The sequence below is a fragment of the Prunus dulcis genome, chromosome 7, assembly GCF_902201215.1.
Source record: "Prunus dulcis chromosome 7, ALMONDv2, whole genome shotgun sequence".
Lineage (NCBI taxonomy): Eukaryota > Viridiplantae > Streptophyta > Magnoliopsida > Rosales > Rosaceae > Prunus > Prunus dulcis.
The window spans coordinates 14,190,268-14,215,417 of record NC_047656.1 but is presented as its reverse complement, the minus strand read 5'-3'; the positions used below and the strand labels follow the sequence as shown (position 1 = coordinate 14,215,417).

General features: G+C 36.6%; 2 protein-coding genes across 9 annotated transcripts; one reads left to right on the top strand and one right to left on the bottom strand.

Moving 5' to 3' along the window:
• The first annotated feature begins 2,582 nt into the window (after window positions 1-2,582).
• LOC117633841 lies at window positions 2,583-16,599 on the top strand. 2 transcript variants are annotated; one of them, XM_034367651.1, is made up of 25 exons: window positions 2,583-2,708; window positions 2,832-2,977; window positions 3,557-3,666; window positions 4,675-4,840; window positions 4,991-5,091; window positions 5,216-5,288; window positions 5,429-5,564; window positions 6,274-6,434; window positions 6,846-6,970; window positions 7,056-7,155; window positions 8,332-8,428; window positions 9,017-9,068; window positions 9,359-9,460; window positions 9,555-9,701; window positions 9,857-10,019; window positions 10,120-10,347; window positions 10,437-10,591; window positions 11,164-11,292; window positions 11,404-11,521; window positions 11,610-11,805; window positions 11,962-12,073; window positions 12,152-12,306; window positions 13,709-15,149; window positions 15,235-15,429; window positions 15,732-16,599. In XM_034367651.1, exons 2-25 carry the CDS (start codon window positions 2,845-2,847, stop codon window positions 16,206-16,208), a joined length of 4,872 nt encoding a protein of 1,623 aa, XP_034223542.1. In that variant the 5' UTR covers window positions 2,583-2,708; window positions 2,832-2,844; the 3' UTR covers window positions 16,209-16,599. The 2 variants fall into 2 exon arrangements, with proteins under 2 accessions (XP_034223542.1, XP_034223543.1); XM_034367652.1 differs by lacking the exons at window positions 2,583-2,708; window positions 3,557-3,666 and having other exon boundaries at window positions 2,959-2,977; window positions 15,732-16,208.
• Window positions 16,600-17,914: 1,315 nt separating this feature from the next.
• On the bottom strand, window positions 17,915-22,428 carry LOC117636049. 7 transcript variants are annotated; one of them, XM_034370482.1, is made up of 11 exons: window positions 22,410-22,428; window positions 21,607-21,698; window positions 21,030-21,137; window positions 20,792-20,908; window positions 20,061-20,597; window positions 19,611-19,972; window positions 19,425-19,524; window positions 19,170-19,229; window positions 18,915-18,998; window positions 18,669-18,785; window positions 17,915-18,410 (listed from the first exon to the last, which is right to left on the bottom strand). In XM_034370482.1, exons 2-11 carry the CDS (start codon window positions 21,664-21,666, stop codon window positions 18,108-18,110), a joined length of 1,848 nt encoding a protein of 615 aa, XP_034226373.1. In that variant the 5' UTR covers window positions 21,667-21,698; window positions 22,410-22,428; the 3' UTR covers window positions 17,915-18,107. The 7 variants fall into 7 exon arrangements, with proteins under 7 accessions (XP_034226373.1, XP_034226370.1, XP_034226371.1 ...); XM_034370479.1 differs by lacking the exon at window positions 22,410-22,428 and adding an exon at window positions 21,837-22,229; XM_034370480.1 differs by lacking the exon at window positions 22,410-22,428 and adding an exon at window positions 22,003-22,229.
• Between the last annotated feature and the right edge of the window lie 2,722 nt (window positions 22,429-25,150).

The following is a 25,150-nucleotide window of genomic DNA, read 5'->3' as shown; positions in this document are numbered from 1 at the left end:
ATATATGTTTGCTTGATATATAATAATTTCATATATATATATATATGTGTGTGTATGTGCGCATCATGCATGGGAATAGTCATTTTCATAATAATCCTTACATGCAAAATATCACAGTGTTGTCATTTTCCTCATATTCTATCAAAGCATCAATATTCTCTTAGCAGCATGCTAAGAAAATCCTCCAAGTGATATGTATGGAGGGGAGTGTATAGAGATGAAGACAAGCAGAGTTTTGATGTAGCTCCAATTAAGAATTCAAGTTGTATGGCCCCTTCCCTTTGTCTGTCAAACACTTGGGTTTGTGGATAAATATATGTGGGTTTGTGGATAAATATATGTGGATTGGAATTTGGAGGCAAAGAAAGGGAGCTGCTATCTTAAATTAAATGACTTCACATGTTTTTTTTGTCACAGATGGTGGTGGTGGCAATCATGAGGATTTGTTTGAATTGAAGAGATATTGCAAGTTGAAATTAAAAACCACCATGGAAACTCATGAGTAGCTATCAGTTTCAGGTTTTGAATGACTAGGATATGTTTTTTTTTTTTCTTCTGATTTTTGTTTTGTTTTAAATGCAAATTGAAGGAACCCGTTTATGGTGTCAAAATTGAGTTATTAGCATTTGACACTAATATAACCCGTTTATTTCCATGAAAAACATATAAGCGGTTTATTTGTACTCACATTGAGTTGTGTAAAATGATACTCAAGTCAAATTTACTACTTTCGTTGGCGAGTTATATTGGTGTATTTTATGGGGGGTTAACTGTCGATTTGCACTCTCAACCTTTTTTTTTGGAAAATTAATGCTCTCATATTTAACGGCAGGGGCGGAAGTGTGCTTAGGCCTGCAAGGGCCTTGGCCCTCCCAAAATTCTAAAATAGTATATATATTGCCTTTGCATTGTACAACTTAGGACAATATATATATATATATATATATATATATATATATATTAAATTAATGCTTGTGGCCCCCCACAATAAAGAGAAAGACGGATTTTCATTTCCCCCTCCAACTAAAAGACTATTTTCTTAGCAATATGGCAAACTTACTCCTAGATTCTACCAACATAATTAATAAAAATTAAAAGAAACAGCCAATTAAATCTTTCTTTCACAAGTATATTCAAGAAAATAGAAAATTAAAGATAATCGGTTATTTATTTATTTACAAGCTTCACACTGAAAAAGAAATCAACCTTAAACCCTAATATATTGGCCCCTCCACACATAAAATCTTGGCTCCGCCACTGTTTAACGGCAAATTGGATGAAATGTTGAGATTTAGACGGTAGGGGAAAAATTGGCAGTATAAATTAGTTCGTATACTTAATTTTTGAAAAACAAAGTTGAGGGTGTAAATTGAAAGTAGCGTACAAGTGGGTAAATTGACAGTTAACTAATATCTATTTGGTGTGTTTTTCTTGTTAATTTTATTAAAGAAGAGATGGAAGAGAGAAAACATATGAGATAGGTGAGGACCTAAGGGCATGTGGATTTTCTATTACATTAGAAGAAAGAAATTCCACTGAAGTTCGATTCTTTTTTTTTCTATTACATTCTATTACATTGGAAGAAAGAATCGATTATGGTTACAAGGGGAAGGGGAATCCAGCACCACTGTGGTGGGAACCCATCTGCAGCTTTTCTATTCTTAGGGACCAAGAGAAGAGACAAAAACCAAAAGAATAGTACTTTTCATTTCATCCGTCAAAAAGAAAGAGTACTTGTGTCATTTTCATTCTCTTTATGAAAGGCTTGGTCGAAAAGCAAGGCTTGCATTAGATTAGGCAACATGAATGCCATTCTTTAACCAGTTGGGCCTACACGATCCATCAAGACCCCATGAAATCCTTTCCCATTTATTGTATGGCATGCTCTGTCTTCTCCTCCTTATATTTTCTTCCTCTTCTTTATGAACTTCTCTGTTTATGCTTTTTTCTTCGTCAACTGATCCAAGGAAGGACCACCTGCAAATTTCTGAATATATGATGACAAAAGCATTGATTTTGAAGTGGATGATTAAAATCCAGTCATGGAAAACTACATGGCTAGGATTTAAATGGCAGCACTGGTACAATCTAGTCTGCTAGGGTCTGCCATAATATTTTCGAACAATGCAATGCAATCACTTGAAAGTCTTGCCAATATTCTTATCACATTTAATTCATAGCTCGAATGAGGCTTGATGTAAACCATTCATATGTTCTTCTTGCTAATCTGGTTACAATTTTAAATCGGGGTTTTCAACCGTTTAATTTAATACTTGTGATTCCCTTGTTTTTCTTCAAATAAGGCGAACACTGTTCCGGTAAACCAAATGCCAGCCCTAAAGAAAGTCACAATTCTGACATTGTAGCATGAATGTTGGTAGGAATTTGCCTAAACTAGGTAGCAATTTGAAAGTGGGCTCAAATAAATTGGGCCAATTACAAATTCCTTATAATTTAATAGTTGGGTCCATGGACCCTAATGGCAATAAAGTTAGAAGTGGGCCCAACTTAACCCAATAAATGGCACACTGGGCTTTTTAAGTTGGGCCCAGTCGTTCGGTTCTTGAAAGTTCTCCCTCTCCTCTCTATGTAATTTTCTCGTTTCGGTTCAGTCGTTGATCAACGTCTTCTTCTTCAAATGAGCTCCCATTTCACTTAATTCCGAGTCTCTGGTCCAGGCAATTCCACAATTTTCACTTTCAAGTAAAGTAAGATCCAAGTCCTCTGCATGTTCTTTCTTTCTCGATCTGTTCGTTTCAAATTTAAAACAAAAGTTTAAGATTTTGGGGCATTATAGGCGTTCAGGTTTCTGATGCTGTAGTTACCTACAGGTGAAAGTCTAAGATGGAGTGGACGACGGTGCAGCATCTGGATCTACGACATGTCGGACGTAGTTCAAAACCATTGCAGCCTCATGCTGCCGCATTTCACCCCCATCAGGCGCTCGTAGCCGTCGCCATCGGCAACTACATCATCGGTAACAGATTCACTCCTTCCATTTTATATATTAATTATAAGTGAATTTCAAATTTCTGCTTTAAACATTGTTTTATATATATATATATGTGTGTGTGTGTGTGTGTGTGTGTGTGTATCATTCTAGTTATTACAGTGACATTGACTGGAATTTAATTTAATTTAATTTTTGAAACTTATGTTTTAGTCTTGTTCTTGGGGAATTCAGTTGCCCCAGGCTAGGTTTGTGCATGTGGGTGAGTGTGACGTTGGAGTATTAAAGTGCCTTGATGTGATGCAACTAGTGTAAATATCCTACATACTCATTTTTGGTGTGAAACTTTATGGTGTGAGTATTGGTGAGAGCTTCTATTATCAGTTTAAAGTTCTAAACTTGGACTAATCCTGAGGTTTTATGTGATGTTCATGAGACCGGGTTATTTTTGTCAGAAAACCTTGTTTTAGGAATGGCCACATGGATGACTCCATGAAATCGAAAGACTGAATAAACTTTTAGAGGTCGAAAGTGCTCTAATTTATATGTTATATATGCATTTTACTTTGGTTGTTTTAATTTATAGTCTTATGTTTGTATGCACAGAAATGGATGCATTGACAGGATGCAAGATTTCATCTATTGATATTGGTACGCCTGTTGTCCGCATGTCTTATAGTCCCACAAGTGGGCATTCTGTTGTAGCGATCCTTGAGGTTGGTGCCCTATAAACCCTTCTCTGTTTAGGACGTTTTAGATATAGAGAATTTCTTCTTGGATTACTTCTTAAAGTTAATATGTGAGTTTTAGTTTTAGAACATGTTTATAAATAATTGTTTATCCACATCCTAACAGCTTAAGCATTTGGGAACAATGATAAATTAATGAAGTAAATCATTCTGTCATAGCAAGAGATCTTGAGTTCAAAACCTTGTAACTACGACCTTCTATTATATGTTTCATTCCACGTGTTGGGCTAATAATTGTAGGTTGGTACAATAATAGCTTAAGTCTTTTGGGGAACAGTGGCAAACCAACAGACTTTATTAAATACTTTTTTTTTTCTTGCATCATCTGCATTTCCAGTCAAGTGCTCTAATAAGAGTACTATGGAATCTAATTTCAGTATTTCAGCGTTGGCTCTATTCCAGTGATACACTTTTAGAAGCTTCATGAATTTGTGACCTTTTCTTTGTTAAAGTGTGCATATAATATGTTGACTACAGTTGTTCACCACTTTAATGGATTATGTTCAATGATTGGGAGACAAATGGAGGATATGTGACTCAGTATCTTGATCAATGGGCCAAATATTATGCTTATGTATGTGGTTGGAATATCCACTTGACTATCTTTTTAGAAACATGTGTATATGAAAATGGCCAGTTCTTCAAAGATGCATGCTTTAGGAGAAATTGATCCATTTTCATTTGATTTCAATAGGTGAGTGAGTCTTGAATAGATTAGTCAAAGCACAATATATAATACGAACCATTTTGTTGTTTCTTTGTTTGGTTAATGTATTTTGCGGGTTTGCTTACTACTTCATTCATTTTGTCTTAGTCCTTTGTTGTTTTATGAAGGATTACGTTTTATTTGGTGTTAAGAATCATTAGTACTTGGTTTAAAATTTCGTTCGTCTTCCTTAGTCAGATATTTCATGTTCTATGGATTTACTTGTTTGCTTGCCTAAATATGGATTTCCTTCTGCCCCCATTTTGTAGGACTGTACCATTCGCTCTTGTGATTTTGATGCTGAGCAAACTTGTGTCTTGCATTCACCTGAGAAAAAGACAGAGCAAATATCTTCTGATACAGAAGTCCATCTGGCTTTGACGCCTCTCCAACCCGTAGTGTTTTTCGGTTTCCACAAAAGAATGAGTGTCACAGGTTTTCCTCTGTGTTTTTGTTTCAGTTGTTAACTCCCCTCACAAACGCACACACGGAAAATGCAGTGACATGACAGTCTAATGCTATTACATGTTCAGTTATGCCTACTGGTTATCTCTAATTCTTGATACTGCTTCAATATGCATGAAGTTGTTGGAACTGTTGAAGGAGGAAGAGCGCCAACAAAAATAAAGACAGACTTGAAAAAACCTATTGTCAATCTTGCATGCCACCCTCGCCACCCTGTCCTGGTATATAGTTGTATGGTTGAGCCAGTATAAATTGTGTGTCTGTTGGATAAATATCTAAATATAATATGCTTCATATTTTTGTTCTGTGCTATTGGAATAATCTTTTTCTTTTTCCCTATTTCAGTATGTGGCTTATGCAGATGGTTTGATTCGAGCCTACAACATTCACTCCTATGCTGTTCATTACACCTTACAAAGTAAGATGAGAGTGATTCCTTGTTTTTGAGCAAAAGATGAGCCTGATTATTTATTGTTGAGTTGTTGAGACTTGAGAGTTATAAATTAGTGCCCTTTAAGTAGTTCATGTGTTTCTACATCTTTTGTTCTTGTTCTTCAGTTGACAACACTATAAAGCTCATGGGTGCTGGTGCGTTTGGTTTCCACCCAACATTGGAGTGGATCTTTGTTGGTGATCGACGGGGTACGCTGCTCGCATGGGATGTGTCAACTGAGAGACCTAATATGATTGGAATGTAAGTCATTTATGGTAGCAATACTAGAAAGATTCTGAAATAGAACACTTAAAGTGCCATAAGGGCCACAAAAAGTAAAAACTGAAGATAGGAACCAAAAAATTTCGTTCACAGAAGAAACTAATAGTGATTACACCACCCCGTTGAAATTAATGAATTAATCACTTATTTTTATTTCTGCGGTATTCATTCATTTAACGCTCCTGTTTCATTTACTTGATTTTAGGCTTTGCAAATTTATTTATTTTTCTTTAGAAGAATGGATTAAATGTTTTAGCAAATTTTAAAAACTGCTTATTGGGCAATTCTATCAGAGCCAGCTTGCAGTTATAAACATTACATTATTTGCCTTGAAAACTTATGTAAGCTCCTGTTGACCTTGAATTGCATGAAAGTATCTGCAATCTCTTCCACTAAGCTAAGAGGATGTAATATCATTAAGTTAATCAGTTAGACAAATGATAAGGGCTTTAGACGCTTTTTAGGTTTACAGTTTTTGTTAATGCATACTTTTCCATAGTCATTATTATTGTTATTGATAAGATGGAGTATAGAATAGGATTGCTAGAAATGTATTATTTTTCATATCTTCAGAGGCACGCCATATTTACTACCTATATGATCCACTCCTGTTTGAAATTTGCTTGTTTTGTCAATCTCTTTCTGGCATTCATCAATATTCTAAGTTTGACTTTTTGCCTTAATTCAGTACACAAGTGGGTTCCCAACCAATAGCTTCAGTTTCTTGGCTCCCAATGTTGCGGTTACTTGTAACTGTGTCCAAGGATGGAACTCTTCAAGTGTGGAAAACACGGGTTATAATTAATCCTAATAGACCTCCAATGCAAGCAAATTTCTTTGAGTCTGCTGGTTAGTTATTATTATTATTTTTTACTTGTTTTCTTTACCATGAGAAGGATATGGTTCTGCTGAACATATTGGCATCCTTTTGTTTTCTTTCTTGCACTTCCTTTTTCTTTTCTTTTTGGTTGTGATTTTACAATTAATTTTTTGTTAGATTTTATTTTAACTTTTAAAGAATACTCTGTCCGACCCCCCTCCCAACATACACAAGCACAAATTTATCTTCCTTCTCCTTTTATCTTTTGCTAATGCTTCTGATACTAAAATTGACAGTTCTTGTGAATCAGTATGAAAAAACATAAACAATTGTATATACTAGGTCTTAGACACTCTAGTTTTATGTTAATAAAGGACTAGAGGATTATTGTTTCAAAATGAAGTCTGCACTCACTTCAGTGTTTTCCTTTTGTTCTACAGCAATTGAATCACTTGATATCCCTCGCATCCTTTCTCAGCAGGGTGGAGAAGCAGCTTACCCTTTACCGCGAATCAAAACTCTAGAAGTTCACTCAAAATTAAATTTAGCAGCACTTCTGTTTGCAGTTAAGTGCAACCATTTAAATAACACACGTTTTACTGCAACTGCATCAAAAAGTGCATATTTTGAATATTACATTTTTGTTATAGAATATGACAGGTGGAGACAATGTGAAAAATAGGGCTGCATACACTAGGGAAGGAAGGAAACAACTGTTTGCAGTTTTGCAAGGTGCAAGAGGATCTTCAGGTGAAAATAAGAGTTACACAATATTTCTGTATTTATGTGTACTGTTTTTGTAGAGTTGTGACCTTTTTAATTGAAAATACATGCGGATGTAGGCATCATTATATTCCTCAGGAGCTCTTGTCCTTGTGTTTTTTTCCCAGTTGAATTGCACAGCATTCTGAGGAAATGCTACTTTCTAATGCCTATGATTTAGGAATCTTCCAATAACTTGACCTAAAGATAATAATAGCAAAGATGTATGTCATATTCATATGTGAATTTTCTCATCATTCACTAGAATTTTTTCGGTAGTTACCAGGAATAAAGGATTCATTAAGGGTTCTGGTGGTAGATAATGCACTTTATGTTGGGTGTACTTGAGATGTCTTAATAGGTACCATGGAGAAGTTATCGTGGTCTGACTACTTTTCTATTTTTCTACTATACTTCTTAGTTATGGTCATTTAAATTGTAATGGATTCTATACTTGTCTTGGCATTGCTTGAGAGTGAAACAAGACAAGCAACGGATTCAGATCCATCTAGTCATGGGAGTGGAGGGTTTACTAATCAAGTGCTTGTTGATAAACATATATGTACATCAAAGATCAATGAGTTCATTAATCATTACTGGCACCTTACTTGTCTGTTGCATGATTCAATAGGTGCTGCCCTTCTTTCTTATCTTTTCTCCTCTCCAGTTTCATTGAAAAATTCTAACTAGGATGTAACGGGGAAATGGGGAAAAACCTTAAATTTTCATATTTATTGTGTACTTCTTAGAATACTAGGGCAACATTCATTTCCTTTATATGCTAATGATAGAACATATTCTTGGTAACTCTGTAGGCATCTTTAGGATGCAAGCTTGGTAGTCATGGATTTTGATACATGATACATGTTCTGTAACTCTGTATATGTATCTTTGCTAGTCGTCGACTCTACATGTTCTCTAACTCTGTATATGTATCGTTTTTATTTCTGATGAGAAACATAATTTAAGTAGCATGTCATGATTTCTGTCCTCCTGAATAATTTTTGCTAACTTTTACATTAATATCATGCCTTTTTTCCCCTTGAATATTTGTTGTTTCTAAAAAATGGCAGACATTTTTTAAACTTCTAAACCTTCATATAGTTCTTTCTGTTGCTGCCTTGCTTTTTAATCAGATAAGCTAATAGTAGAGGTATTTTGCAGCATCTGTTTTGAAAGAAAAGCTTTCAGCTTTGGGTTCATCTGGAATATTAGCTGAACATCAACTTCAAGCTCAACTGCAAGAACATCATCTGAAAGGGTGAGATGAGAACTTGTGTAAACCAGATTTGTTGTCCTGACCATTAGTGGAAGTTGGATTTTAACTTTAGAGAACACAATAATTATACGTGTGATTATTTATATAATTTCATTAAGTTGATTCAGGACCCTTGTCACTTTGTAAAGAATTTCCTTATCTACAGTGTTTAGTTTCTTTCTCATTCAAAAAACTAACAGATGCCGAAGTTGAGATACCTATACTAAGCTTATTACTGTATTTTGACTTTAACCCTTTTCTTCCTTTGGGTTATTAGTGATGACACAGGCTGCATATATTGAATTAATTGTTGGTTGTCATTTTACTGCTTTATGATTCAAGTCTTAGGCTATAACTCATAAATTTTCCCTGGGATTGAAGGCTTTGTCAAGTTGAATTCTGTTGTGTATGTATGTGTATGTCATTTTTCTGCTTTTCTTGGCTCAAGTCTTAGACTTGCACTCTTAAAGTATTCCTTTGAATTAGAGGCTTTGTTCAGTTGAATACATTGGATCTGTTTGCTGCTTTTTATACTATGTTGAACTTTATTAGTATCGTTTATTGTCAATAATAATATGTCATTTCTGGCAGGCATGGTCACCTTACGATATCAGACATTGCCCGAAAGGCTTTTCTCCAGAGTGTATGTCACTTTCTTATTTTAAATATGTGAAGTAGAAATTGTTTCCATTGAATATGGATTGTTATGCTATGAGGATGGATAAATTTGTACCTTACCAGGCGGCTGTAAGGGGCTTTATTGCAGCTTATGCACAAGCCATAATCTTATCTTATTTTGCCCCATCCCATCTCCTTTGTATTAAAGCACTTTTTGGGAACTTCCTGTTTGATCTAATCAGACTTCCTAAGTTACTTGTTATAATTCAGTTTATTGTTTTGTTTTGTTTACTCTTCTTTGCATTATTGTTATAGCATTTTATGGAAGGTCATGCCAAAAGTGCCCCAATATCTCGGCTGCCTCTCATTACTGTTGTAGATGCCAAGCATCATCTGAAGGACGCTCCTGTATGTCAGGTAAGTTGTTTCTGATATTATAGAGTGATTGTTTGTTCTGTAAGTTAAGTTGCTTTTGCTTAATTTGTGCATGAAAATTCTGGTTCACTTGCAGCCGTTTCACCTGGAGCTAAATTTCTTCAATAAAGAGAATCGGGTTCTTCATTATCCTGTCAGGGCCTTTATTGTGGATGGCATACACCTTATGGCATATAACATCTGTTCTGGAGCAGATAGTATCTACAAGAAACTTTATACAACGGTAATGTCTTCACATGATCAGTGTGATCCTTTAAAAAAACAAAAGTGTATCAGTGTGATGTCTTGTATTTTCCTTTTAGCTTTTATGAGGATTCCCTTTTGGTGGTGCCAGTGGTAGTGGAATAATCCTTTCCCTCCCCCTCCCCCCTTTCATAGGTTCCCGGAAATGTGGAATACCATCCAAAGTACTTGAGCTACAGTAAAAAGCAGAACCTATTTCTTGTTGTCTATGAATTTAGTGGTGCTACAAATGAAGTGGTGTTTTATTTTGAAAATACCGATTCTCAGGCAGCAAACAGTAAATGTAGCACAGTAAAAGGTTTGTCTGTCTATTGGATGTCTTTATTCCCCTAAAATGTCTACATATGCATGTAGGAGATCTAATAATTATTCACAAATTGCATCTTTGAGTTTTGTAGGTCGAGATGCAGCATTTATTGGACCCAATGAAAATCAGTTTGCAGTTCTTGATGATGATAAGACTGGACTGGTTTTATATATTCTGCCTAAAAAGGCTTCTCCGGAAGCTAATGAAAAGATTCTACTGTCTGAAGAGAGCCAACCTGTGGATACTGATGTTGGTCCCAAGGGTCCGATGCAATTTATGTTTGAAAGTGAGGTTGATCGAATCTTTTCCACTCCTATAGGTACTTGAGGGAAGAATAACCATTATGTTTAATTTGTAAAAAAGTTTTCATCAACAGTATGTGCTAATCATAGTATACTGTGATTTCAGAGTCAACATTGATGTTTGCTTCTCATGGGATTCAGATTGGCTTGGCAAAGCTGGTTCAAGGATACCGCCTTTCTAATGCTGATGGTCATTACATAGCAACAAAAAGTGAAGGAAAAAAGTCAATTAAGTTGAAACTAAATGAGATTGTACTTCAGGTGCTCATATAACCATTCTGGCATGGTACTTATTTTGTACATTAGAAAGTAGTTAGGGCGTGCTGGTGAGGGTAAAACTTAGATGCCCCCTTACACTTCTTCAGTTGAAACCACCCATTCAAGAAGACTTATATTTTAGGACGTGACGGTGAGGGTAAAAATCTTTCCAACCCCTTTTGCCTCGCTCACATTGCATAACCAAATTTCAGGTTCAAGCCAAGGAAGATTTTGTGTATTTTACAAGCAGACTATAACTTTTCTGTAGAAAGATAGAGAATTTTCTTCGAGTTCCTAAAACCTTGTATATTGGGTGTTGTCATGATAAGACCAGTAGAGTTCTTTATTGTTTTTCGTTGTGGCTGCATCTGACAGAGCCTCCCAGATTTCTTTTATATGTATAGCTCTTCATGCATGGTTAACTACTCATTAAAATGAGAGACATCATTCACACACATCACAAGGCATGCAACTATATTGTTGTGTAACTGTTATTCTTAGCCTGTACTGGTATGGACATATTTATTGAAGTGCCAATCTGCCCCTTCAAAGCCCCAGCTGTTGAAATTTGACAGGTTCATTGGCAAGAAACTCTTAGGGGATATGTTGCTGGAATATTAACGACGCAAAGGGTGCTTATAGTTTCGGCAGATCTAGATATACTGGCAGGCAGTTCCGCAAAATTTGATAAAGGACTTCCTTCGATATCCTTTACAACATCTTGGTGTAAAAGTTTTTACTTTTTTTCATAATCATTCATCTTACTGAGTTATCAAGGTTATATCAACTTGTTTGAGCACTTGACCTCTATTCACTTTAGATCACTTTTATGGGTTGGGCCTGCACTTCTCTTTTCTACTACTACTGCAATTAGCGTGCTTGGCTGGGATGGGAAAGTAAGGACTATTCTTTCTATCAGTATGCCTTATGCAGGTATGTACCTTGTGTGCCTAATGATGCTGATGTGGGTATGTATCTTGCTCTTTTTATCCTTCTGACTCGTTATGATGTAAATGTGCAGTTTTGGTTGGTGCGCTGAATGATCGGTTGTTGCTTGCTAACCCAACAGAAATAAATCCCAGACAAAAGAAGGCAGTTGAGATTAAGAGCTGTCTTGTTGGGCTCCTTGAACCTCTTCTTATTGGATTTGCCACAATGCAAGAGAGATTTGAGCAGAAGCTAGACCTTCCAGAGATATTGTATCAAATAACATCAAGGTTATTTTTTTTCCCCATGATCTCATCCTATACACATGCTGTCTGTTGTGCTTTTTGCATCATAAAGCATTTTCTTCTTTTCTGCACCTTAATAAATATGGGTCCTTGAATAAATGCTGATGACATTTGATATCTGTCGTTACTTTCTCAATGAAGGTTTGACAGCCTGCGTATAACTCCAAGGTCTCTTGATATTCTTGCTAGAGGCTCTCCTGTTTGTGGAGATCTTTCTGTGTCACTATCTCAAGCAGGACCACAGTTCACTCAGGTGAGTGGAAACAGTGTGGTGTTTTAACAAATTTTGTTAGTTGTCTATTTTGTTTACTAAACATGTGAAATAACTTAGGTGTTGAGGGGTGCCTATGCTATCAAGGCTCTGCGTTTCTCTACTGCTTTATCTGTCTTAAAAGATGAATTTCTGCGCTCTAGAGATTATCCAAGATGTCCTCCAACCTCTCATTTGTTCCACCGGTTCCGCCAGCTGGGTTATGCATGTATCAAGTACGCAGATAAGAGAAAATGTTCATTTTAATTTTTTTTATTCTGTTTATTTTAAATACTATATATTTCTAACAGTTTTCAACAAACTTATTCTGTATCTTTTACTTTAATGATTGCTTCGCAATTAAATTGTCTGATATTGTACCCTGACATATCCAATAGTATGTAAGACATACTTTAGGATCTTGAGACATATTTGCATATACATTGGTAAGGATTCAAGCTAGTATGCTTATATGGTGCTTTATCTGATGGGTATTGTTGTTGATTGTTATATAAAACACGTAAGGTGTTAATGGAGGTCTCATTGAATAGAAAAAACCAATATGTATGACGAGGTGTCTGATATGAGACACCTTCACATATCTTAGTCGACTATCATCACACCAGTTAAGATTTGATGAATGAAGTAAATGATTCAAAAAACATTTGGAAGTTGGGAGGTACTTGGGTTGCAATTTGGGAAGTACTTGAATAAAACATTTGGAATGAAACATCTGTTCTAGGGATTGCATCAACCAGCATTTTCTCAGTTATTTAGAGAAATCAACCTCAGACCCTTCCCTAGCCTAGACTGGTCATAATTTAAAAAGTGTTGTAAGTTTAATGAGTAAAGGGAGTGGTATGGAAAAATCAGAACTTTACCTTTGAGAGTTTTTTGAGTTTCGGCATGTTGCACAAGGTAAAGAAATGATATGTGGCACAACAGGGATAAATTATGAAAATAAATATGCATGAAAGGTTGATAGATGGGTTATATATAAGAAAAGTTCCTAGTGCTACTTTCGCTCTCCTACCAATGTGGAGTTATGGTGGTATTAGATATCAAAAACTTAAAGCATACCCAAGTACAAGATGCCTAATTGCCCTAAAATAGGTGTTTAACCCTGTTTTGTTGGTTAAAATAGGAATCCTTAGTATCCTACCTTGCCAATTAGGGATAGTAGGTGTGCCTATGCTTGGAGGAAGTGTTCAACCTCTGATATGCTTGGCAGGAGTTGTTGGTTCTCTGAGTTCTTTCTCTTTTATTCATGCTTTGTCATACATTTTATTTTGTTATTAATTCTGCGAGAAACTAGAAAGGGAATAGTTTATGGTAACTACACAATTTACAGTCCTAAAGACGGTGGATAAGAATTCTATTGCAAGTGAATGCCTATGTACTTGAAATTATCTTGAACTTAAAGTCGACATCCCTTTTCATGAGTTATGCTACTTTCAAATGGCATTTAAGGCTTTATTATTATTATTTCTTCAAATTGCTCTATCCAGGTTCTAGCTTATTGCTGAAGAACTGATGAATTGATGATTCTCTTGTTATTTTCTGTGAAAAAAAGGGCTCTCATGTAACTTGTTTTTGCATTGAAGCAACTTTTGTGTATAACATAAGATGAAATTGCAGGTTTGGTCAGTTTGATAGTGCAAAAGAAACCTTTGAAGTTATAGCGGATTATGAAAGTATGCTCGACCTCTTTATATGCCACCTTAACCCCAGTGCCATGCGCCGCCTTGCTCAAAAATTGGAAGAAGATGGCACTGATTCAGAACTAAGACGATACTGTGAAAGGATTTTAAGGGTCCGCTCTACTGGATGGACTCAAGGAATTTTTGCTAACTTTGCTGCTGAGAGTATGGTTCCTAAAGGTCCTGAATGGGGTGGTGGGAACTGGGAAATCAAAACCCCAACTAACATGAAGGCTATACCTCAGTGGGAACTGGCTGCAGAGGTGATGCCATACATGAAGACTGATGATGGCACCATCCCATCCATTATAGCTGATCATATTGGTGTTTACTTGGGTTCAATCAAGGGAAGAGGTAACATCGTAGAAGTAAGGGAAGATAGCTTGGTCAAAGCTTTTACACCCGCAGGTGGTAGCAATAAGCCTAACGGTCCCCAGTTCTCTTCAGTTAAATCCTCATCTAATATGTCCAAGGGAGTTCCTGGTGGTGACTCATTGATGGGTCTGGAAACACTTAACAAACAGTTTGCCAGTTCCACTGCAGCAGATGAACAGGCTAAAGCTGAAGAAGAATTCAAGAAAACAATGTATGGTGCAGCTGATGGTAGCAGCAGTGATGAAGAGGGAACTTCAAAAGCTAAAAAATTGCACATTAGAATAAGAGACAAGCCAATTGCTTCTACTGCAGTGGATGTGAACAAAATCAAAGAAGCCACGAAGCAGCTCAAACTTGGTGAAGGGTTGGGTCCACCGATGACCAGGACCAAGTCATTGACTATTGGATCCCAGGACCTTAGCCAGATGTTATCCCAACCGCCTCCTCCAGCTAACAGTGGATCAATGGCTCCTCGTGTAGGCTCCGCCCCTGGTGATTTGTTTGGTATGGACTCGTTTACACAACCTGCAACTGTATCACAGCAATCTCCTAACACAACGGGTAAGGGAGTTGCAACTGGACCTATTCCAGAGGACTTTTTCCAGAATACCATACCATCCCTCCAAGTTGCAGCCGCACTGCCCCCTCCTGGGACCTATCTTTCAAAATTGGATCAAGCTTCTCAAGGGGTTGAAAGCAACAAGGAAACTCTTAACCAGGTCAATGCATCCAATGCCAATGTTGGTCTTCCTGATGGCGGTATTCCCCCTCAAGCTAGTCAACAGGCTGCTGTTCCACTTGAGTCGTATGGACTTCCTGATGGTGGTGTCCCACCATCCTCAAGCCAGGTTGCTGTGCAGCAACAGTCTCAGGTTCAATCAACTCAGTTCCCAGTTTCCACTCAACCTCTAGATCTCAGTGCCCTTGGGGTTCCAAATACTGCAGATTCTGGAAAGCCTGCTGTGCAACCTCCTTCTCCACCATCTTCTGTGCGTCCTGGACAGGTAATACATTCAAGTACGTCATGCATAACTATCTAATTCTCCGCCATCTCAATCCATGTTCATTTCATGGCTTTCCTCATAACAGGTACCCCGTGGGGCTGCTGCTTCTGTATGTTTTAAGACTGGAGTTGCTCACCTTGAGCAGAATCAACTTTCAGATGCGTTGTCTTGCTTTGATGAAGCTTTTCTTGCACTGGCTAAGGATCACTCTCGTGGAGCTGATATTAAAGCGCAAGGGACCATCTGTGCTCAATACAAGATAGCAGTTACTCTTCTTGGGGTATTATAATTCTCATTCAAGCTCTCAAATAAAACAGATGGAATGTGTCCTAAATTCTTGAGGCAAAATGTCTTGAGGATTACAATACAACCCTTTACCAATAGATTGACACTCTTGCATACATTTACTGTTTTCTAAGAATAATTATAGTAACACCATGGGACCAAAAGCACCATATGTGGGGTTGGAATGTCATATTTAATATTAGAACTGGTCAGCAAAGATCCCATAACTGATTTGAAATCTTCGGTTTGGAACTAGCGGCATATAACTTTGCTCTAATTGGGGTTTTCATTTTACAGGAAATTGGGCGGCTGCAAAGAGTTCAAGGTCCTAGTGCAATCAGTGCAAAAGATGAGATGGCAAGACTCTCACGCCACCTGGGTTCTTTGCCTCTTCTGGCAAAACACAGGATAAATTGTATCCGAACTGCGATTAAGCGGAACATGGAGGTCCAGAATTATGCTTATTCAAAGCAGATGCTTGAACTCCTGCTGTCCAAAGCACCTCCAAGTAAGCAGGATGAGTTGAGGAGCTTGGTTGATATGTGTGTTCAAAGGGGTCTCTCCAACAAGTCCATTGATCCACTTGAAGATCCTTCCCAGTTCTGTGCCGCCACACTTAGTCGCCTGTCAACGATTGGATATGATGTCTGTGATCTTTGCGGGGCCAAATTTTCTGCTCTCGCAACGCCAGGTTGCATTATATGCGGGATGGGAAGCATAAAGCGATCAGATGCACTCACAGGGCCAGGGCCTGTTCCTTCCCCGTTTGGTTGAGGTTTAAACTTCAGCAACATGCAGCTTACAGGACAACTTTGAGGAAATTAGCCCCAAACATTGTAGAGTACCTTTCACCCCAATGTAGTTGCTGCTGTGGAATATCATTCAGAGGAGGTTTCCCCAAGACAAAGAAGAGATTGTACCACATCCCATTAGGTATATAATGTATCATGCTATTTTCGGATGTTTTGAGTTTGAGTTTGAGTTGTTGTCATGCCCTAATCATTATTTCACCTTTTATGTATTTACCCCCATTTTTTATTGTCATTATATACACCTTGTCATAGGACATCATTGATAATCCCATTTTTGTGATACTATCCTGCTGACTTTGTAAAAACCTGGATGCTATGGAATCAAAATTTTAGTTGATCAGTGTTTTCTACTAGTGCATCGTTGTGGCCGTGTATACCCCGTGAATTTTAGACAGATTACATCACTATTGATTTCGACTTATTTTACTGTGTCAGTGTGTAGCTATATCCATGTTTGTAGGGAGCTATGAGACAGAACATGTCTTATAGGGTTCACGTGAAGCATCCAATGTTTAATGTTCCAACGTATGTTTTAAGTTACCTGACGAGTGACAGCCCACAAATGCAAATGACTAGCAAAATAATAGAAGTTTTCAGAGGTGACAAGCTTTTTTATCATTTTGGTTCTATTTGGTTTGAAAGTAAATAATAGAAGGCTTAGAAGCCCCAAAAGCAGCAAGAGGGGGCCTCTTCTTTTCCTGCATTTCAAAGCAGTTTCGTTGCTTTGCTTTAATATACAGCCTTGCCCAAATGATGTATACTCAGGCTCAGTCGTTTCTAGATTTTTCCTTTAATCAGGGACAAAGTAGATTCCAACTGTTCGCCTTGTCCATGCATTAGACTTCCCAAATGTATCTCATCCTCTCTCTCAAAAACGATTCATCATTTTACCTCGAGCAATCCCCCAACATGCTAATGCAGCCTACGAGTTATGCTACGAACTATCAGTCGTTCGTGCTCACTTGGATAATTATGAATTGTAGATGCTTTGTGAGATCTATTTATATCAATAGATCACAGTCACTCGCTTGTGCATGCTTGAGCGACTTATGCTAGCAATGTATTCTAGATTGCATAATGCTAAAGGATCCGTTAAATTTTGATTTTATGAGCCAAATTCTTTACCCAAACGCCTGTTTCATGTTTCTCAAAGCCCAAAGGGTAAACCCAAAAGCAGTCAACCTAAGAAATCTCTGCCTAGTTAATCCCGTTGTCTTCCTACCTTTCTTTACTTCTTTGGAAGGTGAAATGCGTTGTCGCGCAAGTACTTTTTTGTATGCCTCGATCAAAGTCAGAGCCAAGATGGCCTCATTGTCAGTGGTCATGGTTTGCTAATATCTTGTTGCTCGACACTGCCAAAGAATCCAGGGCCTTCGTCTGCTGGGATAATTTTCACCCACAAATTACATTAGAGATGCAAAAATGATTGTACTGAAGAGGAAGCAAAGAGACACAGGTTGGTGCCAACATGGTCTAGCCCAGTGAATCCACGACATTATAGTTTTTTGTGTGCCCTCTCCTGTCGTTTAGACTATCACTTGTTGGTTATGTGGGATCGTCTAAAATCAAACTAACCTTGTTAGCACCAATTTCTCATCTTCAAATTTTCTAAGCTTGATCATGAATTAATCGATAGTTTCACCTCACTATCTTGAAAGAAAAGGCACATAACATAAAGAATTGCTCTCTTCCCCAAACTTAATTTTAATGAACAAGCACAAAAACCATGTGCTTAGGTTATATGCACTTTCATCTTGTTTACTATATCAATATACAAACCCACCACCAAAACCAATGTTCCACAAAAACTATGCATGCTAAAGAATGGGGCAAAAATAAAATAAATTGAAATAAAAATGTGTCATCGCTGTAAGAGCAGCCTGAAGCTGAAATTGTATGGCATTATTTGCACCAACTGTGAAAAGGGCTCTCTTCCCCTTCTTTCAAGGCTTTTAACAGCCTCATTCCTGAGCTCATTGGGTAGCTGCATGCAAATCCAATCAACCAATGATTCTAAATCCTTTGCAAAGTCAAGCAGATACCAATCCAACAGCTTGGGGATTATCAACTTGTTTGTCCTTGAAATCCCAACAGCTGCCTGTATATAGTCCCTTTTTGCTGCTTCCAACTCTTCTTCAACATGAGCTGCTGAGTAAACTCTCACCTTTGTTTGACAAAAAAATTTCAAATCAGTACCAGCAAATCCGTAGAACATAATACATATATAATTGAAAATTTGGGATATTAGATTGTCATCCTTGGATTTAATGTTTTTTCATGATGACCAAAATAAAGATTCGAACCAGCATTTGGTGTCGAAAAAACAATGTTATCTAAGGATGAAATTCTAACTACCCCTACTGTCAGACTTTGGTTTTGGTTTAATAATTTAGACTACAAGAGAAATTTGAAACTAGCTTACAGCGGGGGAGGACCAGCTTCCGCAAGAAAGTGCAAAGGTTACCAAGGGTTCAGACCACTCCAATCCAAATATGCTGCGAGCTTTCATCTCATCATTCTTTGCAGCTTTTGGACACGTCTGTGTAACACAGAAGAAACAAATGTGAAACTTAATTGGCATGCCATGCACAATAACTCAAGTCACTCAAGAAAACGTCAGTGAACTCTTGCCTAAGAGCATAATCAAGTTTAGGGTGAACATACTTACAAATTTTAAGTGATAAGGCAATCTCAAAATGAAATGCTCAATTGTAATTGCGTTCAGGTAGTGTCCCCCGACATCTATCGTTGCCTGATGCAAAGAGAGCAAAATTCAATATACAAAATGATTTTGTGTGAGTTGACACAAATAACAGAAACAGAACATTACAGAATGGAGTACAAAAATTTCATCTGTAATGTGTGTTCATGTATGCATGCATGCCAATGTGCTCGGCAGACATTAATGATGGATTGATCTTACCTTTTGCATTAGTGCTACAACCATTTCAGGAGTCTCAGGTATGCCATGCTCTAAAAATGCCTGCAACATTATAAAAACTGTTTTGAGAATGTTGAATTTGATTTAGCTATACGAGGTAAAGGCAAAACTCTGATTTTCAAAAATACAATGTCCCAAAGTCTTGGAATTTTTTTATATAAACTTGCAGTTGGGTTGGGACATTCTAATTCTTTGCTCTTTGATTTTCAATTTCTTGATAGAGAGACATCTTATTACCTTCATCATGCAGGAATTATAAGTGTTAATCCAAAATGCAAGCTTCTGCTGATGGTTAAGATCCTCTAGGTTCACAGAGGAAAGCTTTCCAAGTAGAAACCTGGATATTTTCAAAAGGAGAAATTGAATACAATCTCAAGCAGAATTATCAAGAGAAGACCAAGAACAGACAGACTAAAAACTCACTTTAATCTGTGCATCAGAATCAATGCGCTTGTTGTTCTGTTGAGATCAATTGAACCAATATCAATTGATCGGAGATTTTTATAGGGACCAACGTCTATGTTTCTGAATTCTAAGCAAATGCCATAAGGATCTCGAAACCCTGTCTCTCCATTTGCTGCATGAGCAGATAATGTTGATCTAGAAGTCTCCAATTCTTCTACTTTGTCCTTCAAACTGCTCATCCTCACAAAAATGCTAGACAAACACTTCACAATATCCTCGGACACTTTATTAGGAGTGTTATCGGCTTCCGATACCTTATCATCTGAAGAACCAGATGAACTCTCATGTGCTCTTTCCTGGTCTACTAATCTGCAGTCTAGCTGAACAAATTCAAAGGCACAAATAAATAACAACCACAAAATGTCACAAATTGAATCTAAGTGAAAACTTTCAGTGGCATTGGCATACCTCTAACTTCAAAGGGTCCAAACACTTGACCATGGATTCATGTTTGCTGGGAAGCTTTTTCACTGGGGTTACAGCTTTGGTAGTTTTCTTGTCGGGAGATTGCTTATCCCTAGCCGCATTAGAACACATTCGATTTTCTTTTCCTTTCCCATCTTCTGAAAGAGGTGATAAACAATTGGGTTTCCTGGAAATTTGTTTTCCACTGACTTGCCTACTAGAACAATTCCCGGTCGTTCGATCAGAGACAATATCAGTAGACAGTAGCCTTCTGCTAGAAACACTTCGAGAAAGAGAAGGTTGAAGCCTGGAGGCTGATGTTGCTGATATGAACTCATTATGTGACAAAGATTTTGATCTCTGATGTTTAGCGCTTTTAATTGGGGTCTGCTCACTTGAATCATTCAAAGTTTCCACATTCCTCTTGGTGGATAGATAGACAGCTTGCTGATAAAGACCTTGTCTAAAATTAACAACCTGTTCTTCAAGCCGAACAACCTCCTCTTCTAAAACAGCTACTTCAGCCAGAAGTTCTAATGTCTGAAACAAATAGTATCCCAGTTCACATCACTCTATATCACAACAAACTGAAGTACATTCTTCATCAATTTTTAATGTTTGGCAAAGGCTTCATCTGGGGTTTCTCTTCTATTCAATGAGAGAGAGAGAGAGAGAGAGAGAGAGAGAGAGAGAGAGAGAGAGAGAATTAAACAAAAATGGTAAATTGTACTAACATGTGGAGGGAGATAAGGAGGAAGACGGGGTAAAGCTCCTAATGGTCTTGTAAAAGCCCTTTCCAATGCTCTGTGGACATTTTCTTCATGTCTGAGCTTCTTCTTCAGTTTATCAACCTGTAAATTTCGAAGGACACCAATAAGTCAACGAATTATATTCAACAACAACAAAAAAATCCAATTTTTTTACAGAAAAATCTAAACTACTTGATATGTGCAGTAGCAAGTGGAAGAGTACATCTTGTAGTAAGGTCATTTTTCTTTCTCTGTTTGATCTACGCCGATTGATTAACGTTCTCTCTGTACCCATTATTCTGTTCTTCTGAGTCTCCATCTTCTTCTCCCTCTTTGTAAATTCAACATCAAATAACAATGTTATAAACTAAAAAGAGATCATTGTGTCTGACAAAAAAGAAACAAAAACTATTCTTTTCTTGAGAGAAGTTAAAGAAAGAACCCAATTTGGATTTGGATCAAAAGTGCCTCACTTTTCACACTTCCAGTAGGAGATTAACATAATTGGAAAGAATATAGTTTGGAAGTAAAGAATATTTAATGTCCTATACGTATGAAAATAAATGCAAAATGGCATAGTTCATAAATTAAAAGCCTTTCTTTTTCAAGTAAATTTGAAAACCCATTTCATAGTCAAAAATCCATTTTCAAGCTCTAGAAGATAGAACCTTAATCTCCTTTTTTTTTTTCTCTTTTTCTTGAGAAACCAACACACTCATCTCGGAATTTGTAACTGATAAGACCTCTCAGCTTTAAAGAAAGAGCAGGAATTGCAAAAAAGAAAGAAAGAAACAACTCACTTTATCATTATTTAGAGCAGCTTTCATGCTCTGAAGATTAGTGCGTACTCTGCTATTCATCTCTTTTCACTTTGATGCAAATTTAATGCATCCTGAAAAGAAGAACAGAGAACAAATCAATACCATAGTTGTATATGATAATGAGCTCAAGAAAACAAGGCCTTGGAAAAAGAATTTTAAAAAAAAATCAATGGTCAAAGAAGTAAAAAGACGAGACCAAGCCAACCCACCCTTCACAGAGAGAGAGAGAGAGAGAGAGAGAGAGAGATTATTTCATATAGTTTAGAGAGCGGGAAAGTTGAAATGTGGAAGACCCAGAAAGAGAAATGGCTGGCTTTGTTGTTGTTGTTTATATCTCAAACAGAGTGAAGTGAAAGAAAGCAGCAAAAGTCGTACAGGAGCTCAGAAGGAAGCAGAAAACGACGAGGTTTCGAGCTTGAAGCGTCATCCAAGAAAAGCGTAGCAGATGGACAAAGAACCCAACTGTGCAGTGTGTTTCTGCTATTATTATATTGCAATTTGCAAACAACAATCAGGGCCAAGGCCAAGCCAAAGTTTTAATTGCAACAATGTATATATTATTAGCTACTAATTATTATTTGTTCAATCTTTCTTTAAACTAACAAACATGAAAATTAGAGAGAGATAGAGACATGCACTAAAAACACACACCCTCTCTCTCCCACTCCTTCAAAACTTTAGTGCTTCTTCTTCTTCTTCTTGTACTGACTACTTGGTGTGACTGCTCCAACCCAAGTGAGAGAGAGAGAGAGAGAGAGAGAGAGAGAGAGAGAGAGCGTGACCTGGCAAGAGAAACAGGAATGTGATTGAGTGGTGCAAGTTGCAACTTTTAGCCCTTTTGTGTGTGACAACCCAATTCTCTCATTATGAATTAACATGCACACACACAGCACTCACATTCCCTCTTTTGATTCCTTCTACTACTTATCATAATTCAAGACCAACCAATCTTCTTTTTACCTTTTTTTTCTCTTTTATTATTGGGCGTTCCTTTTTGCATCTTCTCTCTTTGGATTCCTTTCTGCACTTAATTCTTTAACATTGTTTTATTTAATTAATTTACGATTTACAACTAATTGTATGAATGAATCTCCCAAGGCAGTCCTGTTGTCTTTCAAAACCTGTCTCCTAATAGGATGTTTATGAATGATATTTCCTTTCATTTACCATATCATTTTAGAATAATTATGATTATAAAAGGGCATATTGCAATTTGGAGGTAGAATATATGGGAGCAAACATTTTTAAACATAAAAATATGATATTTACAATATTGTGCAGGTTCAACAAGGTAAAATTAATAATCTTTAATGATGTATGGTTCAAATTCACAGTCTCGCAATCAATCCATACACGCGTATTTACTGTTGTGTAAATTCGACAAGATAATTACAATAATGAATAGATTCAACAAGGTAATAATATAATATTGAATGATATTTTATCTAAATCGAGAGTCTCGCAACCGATTTTCATACGCATATTTACTATTGAGTGGGTTCATAAACTTAATATCGATAAGTCTCAACAGTGCATAGTCCAAATTGACAATCTCACAATCGAATTTCAGAGACAAGAGAGCCCTCTGTGTAAATCTTAGACAGAATAACTTGAGAAAGTTGTCCTGCACTTGTGAGGACCACTAACCTCCTCTGCAAATGTAAGTGCCAAGTTAGCAAATATGGGGGACCATAAACATCAATTTCTTGATCTAAACTACTCATAATGAGAAGCAGATCATTAGGTACCGAAAGATTTATTTATCTGTTAATGTACTGAAAGATTTATTGATTGCACAATAAATGGACTTTAGCTAAATGACTTTTGAAGTAAGCAAAAGCAAACGTGGTAATTAATGATGGAGAAAGCCAGTTGTTAACTTCCCCATTATACTAGACAAAGTACATCTTCACACCTCATTTTGCAGAAAATTCATTTACTTTGTCATTACTGAAGATTTTTTATTTTATTCAAATAATCATATATACACTGTGAATTGTAATATTTGAGAGTCGCACTTTTATAACAACTACTTTGCATGATATTCACATTCATGACTTTAATTTGTCCCAAAAATTAATGTGCGCCAAGTACTTGGATTTTTAATGAGTTCTTTTTTAACATATTTACTTTAATAAAAACGATTTATTGACAAGTAACAAAAACATTAGTGAGTAAAAGTTGTTCATGCAAAGTAGATAAGTACTCCCCACACAAGCCATTTTAATCATAAGAATATTTGTGTTCACCACCCTTCAGTTAGTTTTGAACATTATCATCATGTTTATTGTCGTTGGATAAGTTTAATTTTTGAATTCGTATAGCATATTCCAACAACAAATAACGTTGAGATAATCCTCTCCACAGATAGTGAGAAAAAATGCTCTCATTTAATGACTCTTCTCTCTCTCTCTTTTTCATCTTATTGTAATATATATCAAATGTGGCTAAATCCAAATTATTGTTAGAGGCATCGGGAACATAGAGACAAGAGACCAAATAAAACCATAAACGTACTCCGCAAACTACTTCAATGATGAATTTATTAATTGCTAAAATCAAGTAGAAATACGTGATTAATCCAAATAATGTTATGAAATTAATGTTCCTTGCTTCATATTCAAGCAAGTATTCAATTCAATGTGCACAAGGAACATATTGTGATTGATGGACATTTTTATGAATAATAAGTCAATTAAAATCTGGGATCCGTAGCCATGAGCAGCAAAATGGTTGGTCTTAGATTGGACCATTGGTCATGGAAAAAAATGACATGTCCATGAACGAAAATGTGGGGGTATAATATAGAAATGCATCAATCAAAATTTATACTAATTATTCACAATTAAGACCACATCTAGCTAATAGGTACTGATAAGAACAATTAGTCACTTCAAAACATATTGCATCACAACATTTGTTTAGAAATAACTAAATAAACAAACAAACAAAATTAAACAAAAGGTTTATTTATTATTTTCCCCTTTGTGCTTTGTTTCAAATCTCGACTTCCCCTTATGAACTTGCAATTGGATCAATGTGCCTCATATACTTTCATTTCGTGTCTCACGTTCTCTTATTCCATTAAATTTTAAAGAAAATTTATTAATTTGCTGATGTGACATAAACGCATTAACCCAGTTACAAATTCAAAAGAAAATTTGAGATTCTAGCCGAAGCACAAAAGGAAAAACAGTAAAAAGCCTTTTAAAAAAAAGAAAAATCAGAACCCACCAATAAACCACATTCTCACTGGATGGACAGCAAGAAATTAAAGACAACACAAAAGTAGCCATCCATTCTTTGAAGGCATCAAAAGTAGACTTTGAGAGACATTCCCGATGCACTGTGACATATATTATAAAGACTATATAGTTTTACAAATATATAATATTATAAACATGCATGATATATATAATAGGACATGATCGAAAAATCAAGATTAGGTACATGGCCTCGATGATTCATTTGCATTTTTTATTAGCAGAGGCACGTGAGCGTGCACTTCATAATTCATCTACAT